At 41.4% G+C, this 19490-nt stretch overlaps 2 protein-coding genes and 1 long non-coding RNA gene across 5 annotated transcripts; 1 reads left to right on the top strand and 2 right to left on the bottom strand.

The window, feature by feature from the left end:
- Positions 1 to 480: 480 nt before the first annotated feature.
- Positions 481 to 1553, bottom strand: LOC108041537. Its single transcript, XR_006417513.1, has 3 exons — positions 1439 to 1553; positions 1123 to 1372; positions 481 to 1067 (listed from the first exon to the last, which is right to left on the bottom strand). It is a non-coding gene; the product is annotated as an uncharacterized LOC108041537 (long non-coding RNA).
- Positions 1554 to 2950: 1397 nt separating this feature from the next.
- LOC123037469 (putative nuclease HARBI1) lies at positions 2951 to 14364 on the top strand. Of its 3 annotated transcripts, none has more exons than XM_044458338.1 (5): positions 2951 to 3021; positions 12876 to 13138; positions 13225 to 13370; positions 13437 to 13656; positions 13712 to 14364. In XM_044458338.1, exons 2-5 carry the CDS (start codon positions 12986 to 12988, stop codon positions 14330 to 14332), a joined length of 1140 nt encoding a protein of 379 aa, XP_044314273.1. In that variant the 5' UTR covers positions 2951 to 3021; positions 12876 to 12985; the 3' UTR covers positions 14333 to 14364. The 3 variants fall into 3 exon arrangements, with proteins under 3 accessions (XP_044314273.1, XP_044314271.1, XP_044314272.1); XM_044458336.1 differs by having other exon boundaries at positions 13207 to 13370; XM_044458337.1 differs by lacking the exon at positions 2951 to 3021 and having other exon boundaries at positions 12867 to 13138; positions 13207 to 13370.
- Positions 14365 to 14381: 17 nt separating this feature from the next.
- On the bottom strand, positions 14382 to 15221 carry LOC123037475. The gene is made up of 4 exons (XM_044458366.1): positions 15128 to 15221; positions 14889 to 15063; positions 14679 to 14832; positions 14382 to 14615 (listed from the first exon to the last, which is right to left on the bottom strand). Exons 1-4 carry the CDS (start codon positions 15138 to 15140, stop codon positions 14382 to 14384), a joined length of 576 nt encoding a protein of 191 aa, XP_044314301.1. The 5' UTR covers positions 15141 to 15221.
- Positions 15222 to 19490: the final 4269 nt, after the last annotated feature.

Raw genomic sequence — 19490 nt, 5'->3', positions numbered from 1 at the left:
ATTTAACCCCGTTTGTGCTACTATAAAGGCCAAACCGCAAGCTCCTCTAATGGGTCAGCTTCCCAATTGTCGAATAAGAGCAACAGAAAGAGCTTTTTTAAAAGTAGGAATGACTATTTTGGGCCTATTGAAATCACACAGAACAGAAGCCATGTTAAACGATACGGTGTAATTTTTACAGGGAGTATGTTTTGAAAACTCTGTTTTGTGAGATCGAATTTATGATAAACAGAAGACCACTTCTTTTTGTGCCCTCAAACTCACTTGAATATGATCCCTTGAAGCCAAACGATTTGTTGATTGGTCCCAACTATAGAGAGTCCTTTTATACAAAAACCACTGATTTTGATTTAAAATTATTAAATATGTGGAAACCGTCTCAAAGACTTGCTGACATTTTTTGGTTAAAGCCTAGTATCCTAGTATTTTACATTGCAAAATAACGTTTATTGTTTTTTTAATTTCTTTGCACACCGGCAGACTCGTCTTGCCAAGGTACACTTCCAGCACTTCCGTTTAAATATTCTTTAAGGTTGTTTCGAACCTCCTTACTGAAGTCTTGTGGGCGACCTCGTCGGCAGGGTCGCAAGTCGGTCAGGACCGTGCTTGGTATCTCCTGCATCGAGTAAGTTGCTGGACTCTCCCGCATCAAAAAATTATCCAAGGCACAACAGGCTACAATGATTTTTTGAGCTTTGCATGGATTGCTTAACAAAGTTCGTTGTACAGCCATCCACCTAGCGCTGAGAATCCCAAATGCGTTCTCAATGCAACGACGAGCCCGACTTAGCCTGTAGTTAAAAATCCGCTCCTCCCTATGCAGATCCTTGCCACTATACGGCTTCATGATGCGCTTATGAAGGGGGAATGCATTATCACCAACAATGTAATAAGGGGTTTATAACATTGTCCTCCGGAAAGGACAGCTGGTCTAAGAGCAACTGTTTGCCAAGAGCGCTGTGGGAGAAGGCATTCATGTCTCCTTCGCTACCAAAAGCCCCCACATCAATGTAGGTGAAGCGATAGTGAGCGTTGCAGATTGCCATAAGCACAATCGAATGAAAGCCCTACATTACAAACGATTTTGTTATTAAATTCTATTGGCATTTAAAAAGTACTTACCTTATAATTGTAAAAAAGGCTTCCGCTATTTGGCGGGCCTTTTATCGCCACATGCTTTCCGTCGACTGCTCCAATACAATTAGGAAAGTTCCATTCGTCTTAGAAGTCTTTAACCCACATCAGCATATTCCCCGTCGTCCATTTGGGGAATTCATCCCGCAAAGCAGTCCAAATGGCAATAGACACCTGGAGGAGAATCACTCCAAAATGTTGCTTACTGATTCGTTGCAGGTCTCCAGAGGCAAGAAATCTAAATAAAAGGATACAAAATATAAATATATTGTTATCTAAGACTAAATATTTAAAATCTAATTACTCTAAAACGATGGCCAACTTGGTTTTTATTGGTATAGCATCTGGGCGAGTGTTCCGTTTCGGTATAAGGTACTGCTCCACCATTCCAAAAAGAGTGTTAAAACTCTTCTGAGGCATGTGAAAGTTTTCGAAAAACATTGAGGCTTAAGCCTAGTATCCAGATCGACGAAAACCGTACGCCAGTCATGAGAGAGAGCGAGAGGCAAACAGCTGGCGTTCACTTTTCGTCGGGCTTTTTTTTCACGTCGGTCCCCTGATCGACGAAAAAAATACCAGAAAATTCCATAGCGTTGCCAGTCTGCGGAAATGAACTTTGGGTGAACCCTAGCGAAAAGATTAAAAAATTTAATCTTTTGGCGTTCGCTTCTCACTGAACATTATAAGAAACGGAGGGAAAAACTCAAAAAACTCGCAAAAGTCGATTGCAGGAGTTTACAATTGAGGACAAAATAAAATTAATACTATCTGGGGTGCCTCTTGTCAGAGCAAAATGTTTTTTAGGTCCCGAATGTACGAAAAAGCACAATAAAAGTGCAGCTATGAACTTTAAATTAGCAAATAATTATCAGTAAATTAAAAAAAACAACTGTTAAATTTAAATTGTATTGTTTTTTTATTTCTTTGTACAGCGGCAGACTTGTCTTGCCAAGGTATTTGATAATATCTTTTAAAGGCTCTTTCCCGCAAATACGATATTTGAATTTTAACTGCTTGTCAACAAACCCAGCTGATTGACAGTACGACCGTAGCACGCTTAAATCTGATGAACTCTCAAACTTTTGGTCACACTGGAAAGATTAAAGTTTTTACGCTAGCGTAATCGTTTGTCGATCTGAATACTAGGCTTTAAAATGGAAAAAGGAATATAGACAATTTCTTATTTGTAGTCGTAAATGGACAAAAGACAATATCGTCTTACAAAGGTGATATAGTATTAATGATATAACCTGATGTGCCGAGAAATGTCTGGCCGAAAGGCCTAATTGTCAAGACATATCCATCAAACGATGGTCGAGTACGAATTGTCGATGTAAAGATTAAAAACAGTATTTATAAGAGACCCTCTGTTAAATTAATTAAACTAGATGTAAGCCCAAAATTTTGTAAAAGTATTGCCGTCGTCTAGATTGAAATAAGTAACGACTACAATACTTGGGAGGAGAATGTTGATAAATGTTTCTTTAATTTAAAAGCTAACGTATTTTCTAAAATTTAAAATGTATCGAAAAGTGTAACCCCCTTAAATTATCGCGACGTATCGGAGAGGTTGCCATTCTTTTCAACTGAACAGCATCTTTTTTGACCAAGCGACTTAGAGCACAGTCACAGTCCTTCTTTGCTTACTGGACGGCACATGGATTACGCAAAACCAACGCGAAATTTCATCAGCCAAAATTTTCACATGTAGTGTGTATGTATTGCCGAGCTAGATCTTGGACATGCAAGTTAACTGTGGCCAGCAAAACCACCATCCACGTACCAACGTAAATCGACCAAACCGGCGATCGACCACGGGACTGCAGCTAGGGACTAACTGCGGTAAACCCATTTAAACTAATTGGCGCTCAACTAGTGGGAAAACATGTAAGTGGGCCCTTCGGTCAAAACTTTTATGTCTTCAATAAAAATCATTTGAATAGTTCGGACAACTGTCTCAAGAAAAATGAGCATTTAATTCTGTCCATTTAATTCTTGTAACAACAAAGTAAAAAATAAAAGAAGTCAAATATATAAATAAACGAGTGAAAAGTGAATTTTTGGAAAATCTCAGTATTTATAATTTCATAATTTATAATTTAACAGCCACAGTTAAGTTATTTTTTATTGTGTCCATATAAAAACAATAATTTTCGATACGAAATTATTTATTAAAATAATAAATTTATTATTTTTGTATTATTTATTATTTATTTCTTTCTGTGTAAAGGCGCATCGCTTACTCGCCTGCCATTTCGGTGATTTTTTTTTTTACTGTGTACTAAATATAATTTTATGCAGCGGCCGCACATTCTGTCACCCTGCAGACATTGTTGGTGTTTTTATTGTCCCGCATATGGAAAGGAAATACGACCCCCAAAATCTTTCGACTTTGTCTTTGTTTATGTTTATACAGCGCTTTTGCTTACGTGCACGGGTTTTCTGTGCAGTTAAATTCAACTGCCCATGAGTGATCCGTTTCTCCAATATAGGAACAGAAAACAATACTCAAGCGACTCAGATTCCGAGAGTATACAGCAAGTCCCCGCCTCAACCCCAAAACGCAAGCCCCCCGTCCCTCCTACAGACGTCATGGATCCCGAGCAACATAGGCAGGTTATACAGGCAGCAGTTAGTAATGCCCTTGCAGAACAGGCCGCTCAGAACAACATAAGAGTGCAGGGGTTAAGACAACAAATCGAGGAGTTGGCCGGCAGGATGGCCGCAGTAAGTACTGCATCAGCAACGGCCGGAGAAATAAAGACATACACGGCCATTCAAATAGATGATAATATACAATGTAACGAACCTTTAGATGCTGTAAAATGTTTGCCCGAATTTTCGGGCGCACAGGAAACGTATGTCCCCTGGCGGCAGGCGGCCACGGCCGCTTACCACATTTTCAGACGGTATGATGGTACCTCTCGCCACTACCAGGCAGTCATCATCATTAGAAGTAAGATTAGGGGCCCTGCCGACGCCGTGCTGTCCTCATTCGGCACGGTACTGAATTTCGACGCGTTAGTAAGTCGTCTTGACTTCACGTTCAGTGACAAGCGTCCAATGCATGTCATTGAACAAGAATTGGGTACCCTAAGACAGGTTGGCATGACCCTTTTACAATATTACGATTAGATTGAGAAAAAACTCACCTTATTGACAAATAAAGTCAATATGTCGTACGACCCGTCAATGGCGACAATTTTATGTGCCAAATTCCGTGAGGATGCTTTACGTGTGTTCATTTCAGGCCTGAAACGAAACCTCTCATATGTACTCTTCTCGGCGAAGCCGAAAGACATGCCATCGGCTTTGGCCCTGGCGCAGGAAGTGGAATCGAACCACGAAAGATACATTTTCGCAACTACGTTTGCAAGAAGGCAGGAGGACAAAGATCGTCGGCAAAATCCAAAGCCACAAGATCGCCAACAAGACAAGCCCTTCCCGCAGCCAAATCAGCAGTTTGGTGCCGGTAAAAACCCGCACTTTAGTAAGCCGCATAGGGCCCAGGTGCATTCTGCACCGCAAAATAATACTCCGGAGCCAATGGTTGTTGACTCATCCATTTCTAAGTTTGTACAACCGACCCAAGCTCAGGCTTACCAAAGCGGGAAGCCGGCTGCGTCCGGCCGTTCAGGCCCCGTTAAAAGACAAAGAGTCAATCATGTCACTCAAAGCGGCGAGCAGAAGGACAAAATTTTTTCTAGCGCAGCCTCCAGTGCAGCGGCAAAAATTGATGACGATGCCATTGAAGAATACGATTCAATTCAATTCAATTTTTTAGGGGAAAATCCCTGCTACCCGTCCTCAGACGAAGAGTAGCGGGGGCTTCCATGAAATTCCTCATAGACACGGGCGCTTCTAAAAATATTATTAGATCTTACAAGGGGCTAAAAGGCGTCCGTCCAGTAGAAGCCCCTTTCAATATTTATTCAATCCATGGCACAACCCAAATAACACAGAAATGCCTCGTCTCAATTTTCAATATAAAAGCAACATTCTTTATTCTATCGGACCTATCAACGTTCGATGGGATAATCGGCCTCGACCTGTTAACACAGGCTGGGGCATCGCTTTGCTTAAAATCTGGGAGTCCTAAATGGGGTACGGAAGTCGAAGAAATTTCCTTCCATACCTGTGCTGATGTCAATTTTACTAACGTAGATTGCTCCTGTAATCAAAGATGCCAATGAGGCACTACCGTATAACACTTCGGTAGTAGCCACGATAAGAACAATAGATGAAGAACCTATTTAAGCAAAACTGTATCCGTACGCCATGGGGGCGGCCGATTTTGTTAACAAGGAAATCCAAAATCTATTGGGAACGGCATAATCCAGAAATCTGTGTCTCCGTACAACAACCCAATATGGGTAGTGGACAAGAAGGGCACTGATGAAATGGGCAACAAAAATATGCGACTAGTAATTGACTTTCGCAAGCTAAATGAAAGAACGGTATCTGATAAGTACCCCATGCCAAATATCTCCATGATATTGGGAAACCTAGGCAAGGCCAAATACCTTAAGTCAGGATACCACCAGATCATGATCGCAGAGCGTGATCGCGAAAAAACTTATTTTTCGGTAAACGGGGGGAAATATGAATTTCACAGACTCCCTTTTAGTCTGAAAAATGCTGCCTGCATTTTTAAAAGGACAATCGACGACATTTTTCGAGAACAAATCGGCAAATTTTGTTTCGTATATGTGGATGATGTGATTATTTTTTCTGAAAATGAAGAATCACATGTCACACACGTAGATTGGGTTTTAAAGAACCTCTACGAAGCAAACATGAGGGTGTCCGTAGAAAAATCACACTGGGATTCATAGTCACCAGCAATGATGCAACAACTGACCCAGAGAAGGTCAAAGCCATTAAAGACTTCCTGGAACCAAAACCCGTGTTTGAGGTCAGATCATTCCTTGGCCTGGCAAGCTACTACAGATGTTTCATAAAGGATTTTGCAGCAATAGCAAGACCCATTTCGGACATCTTGAAAGGGGAAAACGGAACGGTTAGTAGACATAGGTCACGGAACATTTCGGTCCAGTTCTCTGAGGAGCTGCAACAAGCGTTTCAGAAGCTATGAAATATCTTGGCATCTGAGGACGTCATGCTAAGATACCCCAATTATAAAAAAGCATTGGATCTAACGACAGATGCATTGGCCTATGGCATTGGCGCGGTATTGTCCCAAGAGGGTCGTCCAATCACAATGATCTCAAGAACATTAAAGGCCAGGGAAATAAATTATGCTACAAATGAAAGGGAATTGTTAGCTATTAGTTGGGCATTGGCCAAATTACGCCACTATCTGTACGCAATAAAAGACATAAATACCTTTACTGATCATCAGCCCTTAACCTTGGCGGTCTCGGAGTCGAATCCGAACGCTAAAATCAAGAGGTGGAAGGCGCGCATCGATGAGTCAGGTGCGCGTATTTTTTATAAGCCTGGTAAAGAGAACTTGGTCGCGGACGCGCTGTCCAGACAACAACTCAATGCCATGGAAGGGCAGGAAGCTGAATCATGCATAGCCACGATACACCTCGAACTCTCCCTGACCCACACCATTGAGTCTACGGACAAACCGCTGAATTGCTTCCAGAACCAGTTGGTTCTCGAAGAGGCGCGCTCCCCATTGAAACGCAGCTTCATACTGTTTGGGAACAAAAGGCGTCACTTAATTAGCTTCTCGTGCAAAGAATCATTGCTCAGAGAAATCGCAGATATTATCGTTCCTTATGGTGTAAACTCCATCCATTGTGACCTACACACGTTGGCCATGGTACAGGACTAGCTGGTTCGATAATTTTCAGCAACAAAATTTTGGCACTGCAAAAATCAGGTAATAGACATTTTCGCAATTGCTGAGAGGCGGGAAATTATCACAGCTGAGCATAATAGGGCCCATAGATCGGCCCAAGAAAATGTAAAGCAAGTGCTCTCTGAGTACTACTTCCCAAAGATGGCAAAATTGGCCAGCGAAGTTGTCTCGAAGACATGCGCGAGAGCCAAATATGACAGACATCCAAAAAAACAGGAGCTGGGTGCGACACCAATCCCCTCTCATATAGGAGAAATACTGCACATAGACGTATACTCCACCGACAGGAAATATTTCCTCACTTGCATCGACAAATTTTCGAAATTTGCTGTCGTGCAACACGTCCACTCAAGGACCATTGAGGATCTTAAACCAGCTTTACTTCAGCTGATGACTTATTTTCCAAAAGCTAGGGTAATCTATTGCAACAACGAACCATCGTTGAAGTCGCAGGCAATATCAACCTTGCCCAATAATCATTTTGGCGTTAGCATTGCAAATGCACCGCCTCTACATAGAGTTTCAAACGGGCAGGTACCCATAGTACCCTATCGGAACTCAGCCGATGTTTAAAAATCAACACCGGAATAACCGACACCGTGGAAATGTGTGAAGAGTTCGCGTTCGTTACTCATACAGCGAACTTCTCGGAGTATGCGCGCGTGGTGAAAGAAACAGACAACATATTAAACATGTTTCCACTATCCAATATAAAGAAGCTTCTAAGCGTAGATACCGCCCACCTCCAGGACTTGTTGGAGTCGTTGGCCATTCATCATCGAGTAGCTAGGAGTCTAGATTTCTTAGGGCCAGCGCTAAAGGTCGTAGCAGGGACACCAGACGCCGGTGGTTTAGAGAAAATCAGATTCACCGAAATGAAGTTGGTTGAGTCAAGCAATAGGCAAATTTAAATAAACACTAAATTTCAAAATCAAATTAATCAGCTAACATCGACCGTTAATCAAATTCTGAGGTCAGCCAAAAATTCACAAGTAGACACTGGACACTTATATGAGACGCTACTTGCTAGAAACAGAATGTTGATGATGGAATTACAGAATTTAATACTTGCAATAACCCTTGCCAAAATTAATATTGTTAGTCCAAATATTTTAGACCACGAAGTCTTAAAATCAGTTTGGCTTGAGGAACCCACCAACACTCCCATAGGGGATCTTTTGTCCACTTCGTCCGTGAAGATTCTGCAGTCCGTTAACGTTTTACACTTTATTATAAAATTTCCTAGAATAAAATTGGCATGCAAAAAGATAACCATTTTCTAGCCCATGGTGAGACAATGCTGCAGATAATAGACAACATTATAGCGGATTGCGGCGGAGAAATTCACGCAATTAAAAAATGCTCCTTGTCACCGGGAGCCACATTCTGCCGTTTGGCGTCAGAGAGTTCATGCGCCAAAGAGCTGCATGCAGGTGGGATGGCGCATTGACGAACACAACAGAGCGACCTGCACCCAATCACATACGTGGACGAAGGGATCGTGATCATCAACGATAGGTTGGCCAAGGTTCGAGTGGACAACGGGACAGAAGTCTGGATGCATGGCACTCACCTCATCACCTTCGATAAACAGGAGAACTCCAGGGGCAGAAAGCTCCCCCCTATTGAACATCACTGTCAACCAAGATGTTCTCAGCCTCCCGTACCTTCACCGCTTGAGTGAACGCAACTTGGAGTTTATCAAGGAGTTCCGGGACGAGATCGACGACAACCAAATGCATCTCGCAGCAATTATTGTAGGAGCAATATGCTGTGCGCTCATCTGCATTGTTCTAATTACCAGCGACTTAGTAGGGCAAAAAGATCTGCCAGCCAAATAAAGGAAGTGATTGCAGATTTAGGATCGGCCGAGGGCGGCCTTAACTTAAAAGGGGGAGTAGTTAACTGTGGCCAGCAAAACCAAAGTTGTTGACCACAGTTTACGTAAACATCGCGCCGGCCAAACTGCTGACACAGCGTCTGGCCGTATGCTCGTGCATAGCCGGCAAACACTGCCCATTGGAGTGGCCGCTATGAAGCTCATTTATGTTAGCTTTAAGTTTTAGTTCTGCTTTTGATCCAATAAAGAGCACATCGCTCGTCAAGCAAACTCCGGCAACTGCCGTTAATCAATTTATTATTTGAACACCGACTGAGTCCCTAGGCCAGCAGTGACCATCCACGTACCAACGTAAATCGACCAAACCGGCGATCGACCACGGGACTGCAGCTAGGGACTAACTGCGGTAAACCCATTTAAACTAATTTGCACATGCGAAAGGGTACGCAGACACATATACATTGACGACGACTAGATCAATCAAATCTCGAACATACATACATACATTTGGCCAAGGACATATTATTCTTGGGTGTATTTTAAGTCTAGAATTGCAGAAAAAACAGAAAAATGCCGAACACACGTTCCAAAAAAAAAAGAGCACAAACTCAAATGACGTCACGACCAAACATTGGTCTTTAAAATCATAATGAGCAAATCTTACAACACGATCAGTCGGTTGTTACGGTAGTTGCAATGACTACACCAAACCAGAGTACTCCAGACAGGAGGAACGACTTAGGATCTGAGAGAAGCCATCGTTCTCAAAAATCAATCAAAGTTCAAAAACTTCAGCTTCAAATGGTGCACTTAAAGCAGCAACAACAACTAAAAGCTCAGCGAATGTAGCTGGAGTTTCAGGAGAAGCAATTGAAACTAGATCGAGGGCGAAGACAGCCTTCATGACGACCAGGAAGACAACCTTCATGACGACCAGGAAGAAAGCCTTCAAGACAACCAGGACAACTTGCAAGACATTCAGGAGGGATGCTTTAAAGGCGATGGACAAACCGAGAGCAGGACACGTGAGTGAGTTAAATCAAATTAACGCAAGCATGCACTAACAGATCAAGATAAGACTAATATAAATGTAGATCCAATTGGCAAGGCAGACGATCAAACAAGATCTACCTACATTTAGTGGTGACCCACTAGAATGGCCAATTTTCATTGCCGAGTATGAAAACAGCACTGAAGTTCGTAATTTTAGCAATTACGAAAATATCAATCGCCTAAGAAGGGCACTGACAGGTCGTGCAAGAGAGTGTGTACAATCACTTCTCCTTCTGCCAGACAATGTAAATGATGTAATTGTTATTTTGTGAGATCGTTTCGGAGACTGTAGTCATATCGTAAAACTGATGATAGACAAAATTAGGCAATTCCCAGTAATAAAAGATGATAAATATGACAGACTCATCACATTTTATGATATGCTTACAAATCTCATACAAACATTGTTGTCATTCAATGATATTGATCAAATTAGTAATAATATATTGTTTGAAGAAGTTTTAGAAAAAGTACAGGTGTCTCAACGAATAGCCTTTGTGAAACATTTCCAAAAAATCAAAACTATTCAGCCAAAAGTAATTGTGTTTCACGAATGGTTAGGTCAAACTATAAAAGCGGCCACATCGTTGGGATTCGGGGTAAATAAGTCTAAAGACTCCACACTAATGGTATCAAGTACTGTCAAGAACTTTGAAAAATCCAAATACTATTGTAACTTTTGTCAGTCTACCGATCATTACCTAACAGAGTGTCCAAAATTTAAAGCATTAAATATTAACTATGCATATCACGTCTTGCCAAGAATCATGTTCTTAAAGATTGTAAACGCAAGAAAAAGTGCAAAGTAGTAAACTGCAACTACAACCACAATTTTGTATTCCATAAGGACAAAAACGACGCACCAAGCTCTTCTCTGGAGATGCCAAAAAATCTTAATCAACACGAAACTAAGCCAGATACTAATTGTAATGTTAATTTTGGTTGTAACAAAATTCTATTTAAAGTTATTCCAGTTACACTGATAGGCCCTCAAAAACAAATTGACACTTACGCACTACTTGAAGAAGCTTCAACAGTTTCGTTAATAGATGAGCAGGTTGCAAGTGATATAGGACTACAGGGACCGACATGTCCCTTGATGATGCAATGGACTAATAACGAAATGTATGAACAAGTTGATTCAAAAGTAGTTAGTTTAGGAATCAGAGGAATGCAGCCATTAGCAAAAGCATTTACTTTACAAAAAGTAAAAACTGTATCACGCCTAAATTTACCTTTACATACCCTCTCAATAAGTGACATGAATGAGACCTATGAGTTTTTGAAAAAATGTTCGTTCTGTTCATACCAAAATGCCCATCCAAAAATTTTGATAGGTCAGGATAATTGGTCACTCATTGTATCTCGAAAGCTAAATTATCAATCATTCAATGGACCAGTTGCCAGTAAAACTTCTCTAGGCTGGAAACTGTTGGAATAAACAAGGAAATTTCAGACAGAAATTATTCATTCCATGTATACAACTGCGCAGGAAACGACAATCCAAAAGATGATCTGGATATTTTACACACTCTTGTTAAATCTTATTGGTCTATTGATAACGAGTTATTAACACCAAATGACATACCAATCTCACTTGACGACAAAAGGTCTCTGGAAATTGTTGATAAAACGCTAAATCGAGTGGATGGCAGATTTCAATGTGGACTTTTTTGGAAAAGCGACGACACACAACTACCGGAAAGTTATAACAACGCCTATGCTCGGATGCTATTATGAAAAAGAAAAATAGACAAAAACCCTGAATACGGAAAAAAGTACAATGATGTTCTTGAGCCATACATAGAAAAGGGGTATTTAAAGAAATTAAACTCCATAGACAAAAACAAAATAACGCCCTTGACATACTATCTACTACATTTTGGTGTTCTAAATAGCTAAAACCCGATAAACTTAGAATAGTTTTCGATGCGGCCTCCAAGAGCCATGGCTATTGTTGTTCGCGCACTTTGCGTTTATAATATTTGTTGAATAGTGTAAGGCGGGAGCGGGAGCGCAATAAAGATTTAATCGCTCTCGCGAATTCGCCCGTCTCCGTAAATTCGTCGTTGCTGCCAGAAGGAAGGAAGTCATATGGATTCGAAGAGGGAAGTTACCGACGGATGTGAATCGACCCACCAGGTATAGAGTGCTAAAAGTTGGAAGTTAATCTGTGGCGTGTCATAAATTGTGTTTTGGCCCATCTTTCAACATTTTGCATTCGTGTGAAAAATTCGGTAGATAGCGAGCATTCTAAAGCCTAGTATCCAGATCGACAAACGATTACGCTAGCGTAAAAACTTTAATCTTTCCAGTGTGACCAAAAGTTTGAGAGTTCATCGGATTTAACCGTGCTACGGTCGTACTGTCAATCAGCTGGGTTTGTTGACAAGCAGTTAAAATTCAAATATCGTATTTGCGGGAAAGAGCCTTTAAAAGATATTATCAAATACCTTGGCAAGACAAGTCTGCCGCTGTACAAAGAAATTACAAAACAATACAATTTAAATTTAACAGTTGTTTTTTTTAATTTACTGATAATTATTTGCTAATTTAAAGTTCATAGCTGCACTTTTATTGTGTTTTTTCGTACATTCTGGACTTAAAAAACAGTTTGCTCTGACAAGAGGCACCCCAGATAGTATTAATGTTATTTTGCCCTCACATGTAAACACCTGCAATCGACTTTTGTGAGTTTTTTGAGTTTTTCCCTCCATTTCTTATAATGTTCAGTGAGAAGCGCACGCCAAAAGATTAAATTTTTTAATCTTTTCGCTAGGGTTCACCCAAACTTCATTTCAGTAGACTGGCAACGCTATGAAATTTTCTGGTATTTTTTTCGTCGATCAGGGGACCGACGTGAAAAAAGGCCCGACGAAAAGTGAACGCCAGCTGTTTGCCTCTCGCTCTCTCTCATGACTGGCGTACGGTTTTCGTCGATCAGGATACTAGGCTTAAGCCTAGTATCCTGATCGACAAACGATTATGCTAGCGTAAAAACTTTAATCTTTCCAGTGTGACCAAAGTTTCGAGAGTTCATCCGAACTGAGCTTACTACGGTCTTACTGTCAATCAGCTGGGTTTGTTGACAAACAAAAAAGCAAACAAAGTTAAATGAAACGAAAATGTCGAGTTCAAAAAACACAAGCTTGATTTTGGTTGTCAGCATGGCGGCATGTATTGTGGCATTAGAGGAAGAGGACAAAAGACAGCGGCCGAAATATTGGGTGAGCCCATATCTGCAGGAAAGGGCCCTTAAAGGCCGATATGCTTCCGACGTAAGTAATACTGTTCAATAATGTATTAATATTCGTGCACTAAAAAATATTTTCTTATCATTTTAAAGTTTCAAAACTTGTTGCAGACTCCCTCAATGTTTTTCGAAAACTTTCACATGCCTCAGAAGAGTTTTAACACTCTTTTTGGAATGGTGGAGCAGTACCTTATACCGAAACGGAACACTCGCCCAGATGCTATACCAATAAAAGCCAAGTTGGCCATCGTTTTAGAGTAATTAGATTTTAAATATTTAGTCTTAGATAACAATATATTTATATTTTGTATCCTTTTATTTAGATTTCTTGCCTCTGGAGACCTGCAACGCCACATTGGATCAACTTATCGGATCAGTAAGCAACATTTTGGAGTGATTCTCCTCCAGGTGTCTATTGCCATTTGGACTGCTTTGCGGGATGAATTCCCCAAGTGGACGACGGGGAATATGCTGATTGTCGACGGAAAGCATGTGGCGATAAAAGGCCCGCCAAATTGCGGAAGCCTTTTTTACAATTATAAGGTAAGTACTTTTTAAATGCCAATAGAATTTAATAACAAAATCGTTTGTAATGAAGGGCTTTCATTCGATTGTGCTTATGGCAATCTGCAACGCTCACTATCGCTTCACCTACATTGATGTGGGGGCTTTTGGTAGCGAAGGAGACATGAATGCCTTCTCCCACAGCGCTCTTGGCAAACAGTTGCTCTTAGACCAGCTGCCCTTTCCGGAGGACAATGTTATAAACGGCCATCGAACCCCTTATTACATTGTTGGTGATGATGCATTCCCCCTTCATAAGCGCATCATGAAGCCGTATAGTGGCAAGGATCTGCATAGGGAGGAGCGGATTTTTAACTACAGGCTAAGTCGGGCTCATCGTTGCATTGAGAACGCATTTGGCATTCTCAGCGCTAGGTGGATGGCTGTACAACGAACTTTGTTAAGCAATCCATGCAAAGCTCAAAAAATCATTGTAGCCTGTTGTGCCTTGCATAATTTTTTGATGCGGGAGAGTCCAGCAACTTACTCGATGCAGGAGATACCAAGCACTGTCCTGACCGACTTGCGACCCTGCCGACGAGGTCGCCCACAAGACTTCAGTAAGGAGGTTCGAAACAACCTTAAAGAATATTTAAACGGAAGTGCTGGAAGTGTACCTTGGCAAGACGAGTCTGCCGGTGTGCAAAGAAATTAAAAAAACAATAAAAGTTATTTTGCAATGTTAAATATTTTTTATTTTTATTTTAACTGGCGTCTTTCTCCTCCCACAGAAGCCGGGTCATCTTCCTTTCCACTTCGGCAGCACGTTCCGGAGGAAGCGTGCTAAGAATCGATTCCCAGTAGGCAAACACCGGCCTTGGAGGAGTGGGAAGGGTAGCCTTTTGTTGCTGCTCCAGAAAGTTGCCCAGCATGTCGCACATTTTGGCTGCTGGTGTTTCCTCCACCTTTCGCTTCTTGGCGCTCCTTCTTCCTCCACCCTTTAAAAGTATAGGAATATTTCATAAGAAATTATATTATTTAATAGAAATTGGGCAACTTACATAGGAATACAGTTCCTTTTGGGCCTCAGATAGCTCGACCTCCAGCTCCGCCTCCGCTTCCAAAAAGCCAGCTTCAACAGGGTCTTGAGTTTCCTCAATGGAGTAGTCCATTGCTTGTGCTCCGTCGCTCTCCGAAAACACAGAATGGGTTGTTCTGTTTAAAATAAATTATATTTGTATAATGTAAAAAAAATTTTGGTCAGAACCTACTGCCTCTGCGTGGATAAGTCCGGCAGGAAGCTCATGTAGTGGGCGAAATCCCACTCCGTAGCACCTGTTGGCTTCTCCAGTAGGTCTCCTCCAGCACTTCCACTCTTTGGCTGCTTGCACTTGTGGTACTTGTAGCTGTCCCGTAGAGACTTCCACGCCTGCTTGCAACTATTATCTAAACATAAATATTGTATATGTCTACGTTAACAAATATTTAATAATGTACAATTGTAACTTACCATCTTTGTCCATTTCCCAGGCTATTTCCTCCCAGGATCTTTTAATAAATGTTGCATTAAAATGCTTTTTATTGGACAGATCCCACAATTCTGGGCGCGACTCCACGCATCGAATTAGTGCTTTTTTTTCTTCACTGTTGAACTCCAACAACCGACTTTTACGAGTTTTCTGATGTTTTCCCTCCATTTTTTAAATTTCCGATGAGAAGCGCACGCCGAAAGATTAAAATTTTTATTCTTTTTGCTAGGGTTCACCCAAAGTTCATTTCAGGTGGTTGGCAACGCGATGCAATTTTCTGGTATTTTTTTCGTCGAACTGGAGACCTAAGTCAAAAAAAAGCTTCACGAAAAGTGAATGCCAGCTGTTTGCCTCTCGCTCTCTCTCATGACTGGCGTTCGGTTTTCGTCGATCAGGATACTAGGCTTTAACCAAGAAATAAATAAAACTTGCATGTACTAACGATTATAATTCTGATACATACATACATCCATACATATATATATATTTCGAATCATACATACATACATAAGTGAATCGTTTTGGACCAAAATCAAATAAATATTTGTCGGCATCCTGGTTTTTTAAAAAATAAAATTCCCCCATTTCTCGTCGTAGTGAACACCAATTATAGCTTTGCAAAAAATTAAAAAGGTAAAAGTTGAGAATTGTGAAAAGTTATAATTCCAGAATTAAATCCCCGGCAAATTTTCTGCCGCGCATTTTCTTCAAATTTCCCTCGCTTTTCGCCATTTTCCGCGCTTTTAAGCGTCAGGTTTATATATTCGTTGCCCTTAGTTATCGGTCAGTGCATCATCCTCCGTTAGCATTGCGTTGAGCACCGCCAGCCGTACACACATACACACACACACAGACAGCGCAGCCCGTTCTTTCGAGTTCTCTTTCGTCGTTTTCGTTTTCGATCGCTGGAACGGTGCAAGCGTTGCCGCTGCCTAAACGTTTGTTCGTTTTTTGGTGTTTGAGCTTGGCGTGTGCTCCCCTACACTACGTGCGCTCGGCATATTATAATTATTGAATTATTAAAACAAATTAGGATTCCTTCCTTGCTTGCGTTCAGCTTATTCCTCTCGTTGGTTATTATTTTTAAATTTAATAAATTTAAAAACAACATTTTTTTGTACACATTTACATACATATAATTAAAAAAAAAAAAAAAACTAAAATAAATTAAATTTAAAACTCTTCAATTACCAAAACAAAAAAAACCAAAATGCCAAAATCAGAAAGTAATAAACCAGGACATCGAAAACCAACGAGATGGATATATGAGGAGAGCGAACGCAAAGATATTTAAATGAGGGTCGATTCTCTTTAAATACGGTTAAGTTAGAATGTCGATTAGAAATTCTAAATACGCACATCGAAAATGCTTCGCTTATACAAAATAAAATTGAAGCGAAAGATGGAGATGATGTGTACCGCGAAGAGTTCGAAGAGACTGCGATAATAGCAAAATCGTTGCTAATTTCCCTAATTGCGGAAACAAAGCGTAAGAGCGTTGACAATTCCGCTCCGCCGGCAACGCGCACACCCCAATGCCGTTTGCCGAGCGTCGCTCTTCCAACCCTCAGCGGAAAACATTCCGAATTTAAAAATTGTATAAGCCTTTTCGAAACTTTTGTTGACAAATATAACACGCTGCACGATATCGAAAAATTCAACAATCTAATATCGTGTTTGGCTGGAGACGCGCTAGGAAGAGTCAGGGCATTCCAAGTTACCGCGGATAATTATCCAAAAGCTCTGGCTAGCCTAAGGCGGGTGTACGATAATGATTGTTTAATTTCCTTTGACAATGTATCGACACTGTTTAATCTGCCAAAGATTTCCCAGCCATCAGCTACCGCCTTGAGAAACCTGATCGACACAGTCACAGCGCTGTTCGATTCTCTTTTGTCCATTGGGGATGACAAACGTATTACGAATGCCATCCTCATCCAGTTAGTAATGGGTAAAGTCGATGCAGGAACTAAAAGAAAATGGGAAGAACAGTTAGATTATAACTCGCTTCCTCTTTGGAGCGGGTGTGAGTCGGCATATGGTTGCCGAAGAAGCGTGTAAGCCAAAAATTGTTCAGCAGAGCAAGGCTTATCCAAAGAAGAATGGAAACAGGATTTTTTCGTTTGTTGCTGCCATGGACGACCGCGAAGTATGTGTGTTTTGCAACTCAGCAGAACATAAAGTAGGAAATTGCACTGCTTTTGCTGCCCTAACAGTTCAGCAAAGATTCGATTTCGCAAAAAAGGCTCCCTTATGCATTAACTGCCTCCGTAAGGGCCACACGGTAAAAATATGCAAATCGAAACACATTGCTGCACATTTATTCGCAATCAAATCTCGCGTTGCCACCTCCTCCTCAGCCCACGCTCTTGCAGAATACTCTATCCACTTCGCATGTTTTGCATGCGACTGCATCGGATAAAGTTATTCTTGCCACAGCCATCGTGAGCGTCCAAACAAAAAGTGGCGAATTAGTTTTGGCTCGAGCGCTGCTCGATTCTGGTCCACAAGTAAATTTTGTGACCGACGAGCTCGCTCAGAGACATTAAATTAAGAGAGAGGACGTGCGTTAGAGCTTGCGGGGCATTGGAGGAACTAATGCTCAAGCAACCAAGAAAATACACACGATAGTCAAGTCGCGAGTGGGTAGCAGTCAATTGTCGTCCGAATTTTACATATTAAAAAATATTTCTGGTTATCATCCGGATCAAACGGTGAACACCAGCGGCTGGAGGGTGCCTGAAAATATTCAATTGGCAAATCCATTCTTCTTCAAGCCCCAAAAAATAGATATGATTATAGGCGCAGACTCGTTCTTTGAACTATTGTCAGTCGGCCAGATAAAGCAAGGGCCTAAGTTTCCCATTTTGCAGAAAACAGTTCTCGGCTGGATAGTGTCAGGGAGATGTGCCTCAGAAAAAATAATAAATGCTGAGAAGTTGGTACATCTCAGCTGCCAGGAGGAAATGATAGAGTCAATAGACACAACCCTGCTGAAATTTTGGTCTGTGGAGGACTTGCCGCCCAAGGCCAAGGTCCATACTCCTGAGCAGCAACTTTGTGAGCAACACTTTGAGAAAAATACTCAAAGATTGTTGTTTAGCGCAGCGGCAAACCACTCCAACTAAAGAGAGAATCAGAATCACTCATTTCTAAGCGGCTCCTCTTATCTCTCTATAATTGGACTTGTCAGTCTGAGCCCGCCTCTCAACGCCTACGGTCCGTCGCCAGCTCATAAATTTGTTGTTGTTGATAGCAAGCTGCGGTGTTCGCAAAGCCCGTAGCCCTTGCATACATTTATAACGTTAATAAACTGAAATATTGAATTTATCTCGCCTTGTGATTTGTTTTAAAAATAGCTGACAAAAAGGCTTGTTAGCTCAACATGTGGAGGCCCCGGCGAGATTCGTAAATTCAAGTCTGTGGAAATTCGTTTGTGCAAAAGAAACAGTGCACAAAGAAGACAAAAAACAACTGTTACATAAGGCTGGTTCCGCTTTAAGCTGGTCCTAATAAATTTTCTGCCTCGCCAACTGGTAACTGTACTTTCTTGCCGTTACAAAAACAAAGACTTCTGACAATTGTAACTGTAAACTCCCGAGTTGTGCAGTGCGTTTCGGTTTGCTTTATACAAATACATACGCACAGATGAGTTTAGACGAAGGCAGCACAGTGGCAGACCATAATATTATGACGGCTGAAACTAAAGTGCGGTTCTTGAAGTGCAAGGCCGAATCGGTGTACAATAGCTTAAAGCGCATGGATATTTCGCTAGCTAAAGACGCGATTTGCCTGTTTGGGTCCGCGGAGTTGACAGTTCGGCTAGAACTTCTTGAGCATACTCAAGCCTCATTCAGGCTTGCCCACAATGCGCTGGAGGAGCTAGACTATTCGGAAATCGGCAGTGAGCTTAGCGACAATTTTGAAATGCTCATGGTATCGGTCAAGTCACGGCTAAGACGGCAACTTGACAACTGTCAGCTTCGAATGCCAACATCTTCCACTATGCACCTTGATCCCAACCTGGATCAGTCAACTGTCATGGTTGATCGAGGGCATAGGATTCGCCTGCCCGAAGTAAAACTGCCTACATTCTCTAGTGGATACACCGAATACTCAGATTTCCTCTCCATGTTTATCTCGGTGATAGATAAGGACCCCTACTTGGCTGACATAGAAAAGCTTCAACATTTGCGGTCATGCTTAGCTGGAGCTGCGCTGGAGCCGGTTCGATCATTAGAAATATCTGGTGCCAATTATCGTGTGGCACTAGAAATCCTAAATAAACGTTTTAATAATAAACATCTTGTTTTCCAGGCACACATCAATGAAATTCTTGGGCTC

The sequence above is a fragment of the Drosophila rhopaloa genome, unplaced genomic scaffold (genome assembly GCF_018152115.1).
Source record: "Drosophila rhopaloa isolate 14029-0021.01 unplaced genomic scaffold, ASM1815211v1 contig_164, whole genome shotgun sequence".
NCBI classification, from domain to species: Eukaryota; Metazoa; Arthropoda; class Insecta; order Diptera; family Drosophilidae; genus Drosophila; species Drosophila rhopaloa.
The sequence above is the reverse complement of the archived record's forward strand: the minus strand, read 5'-3'. Positions and strand labels throughout refer to the sequence as shown.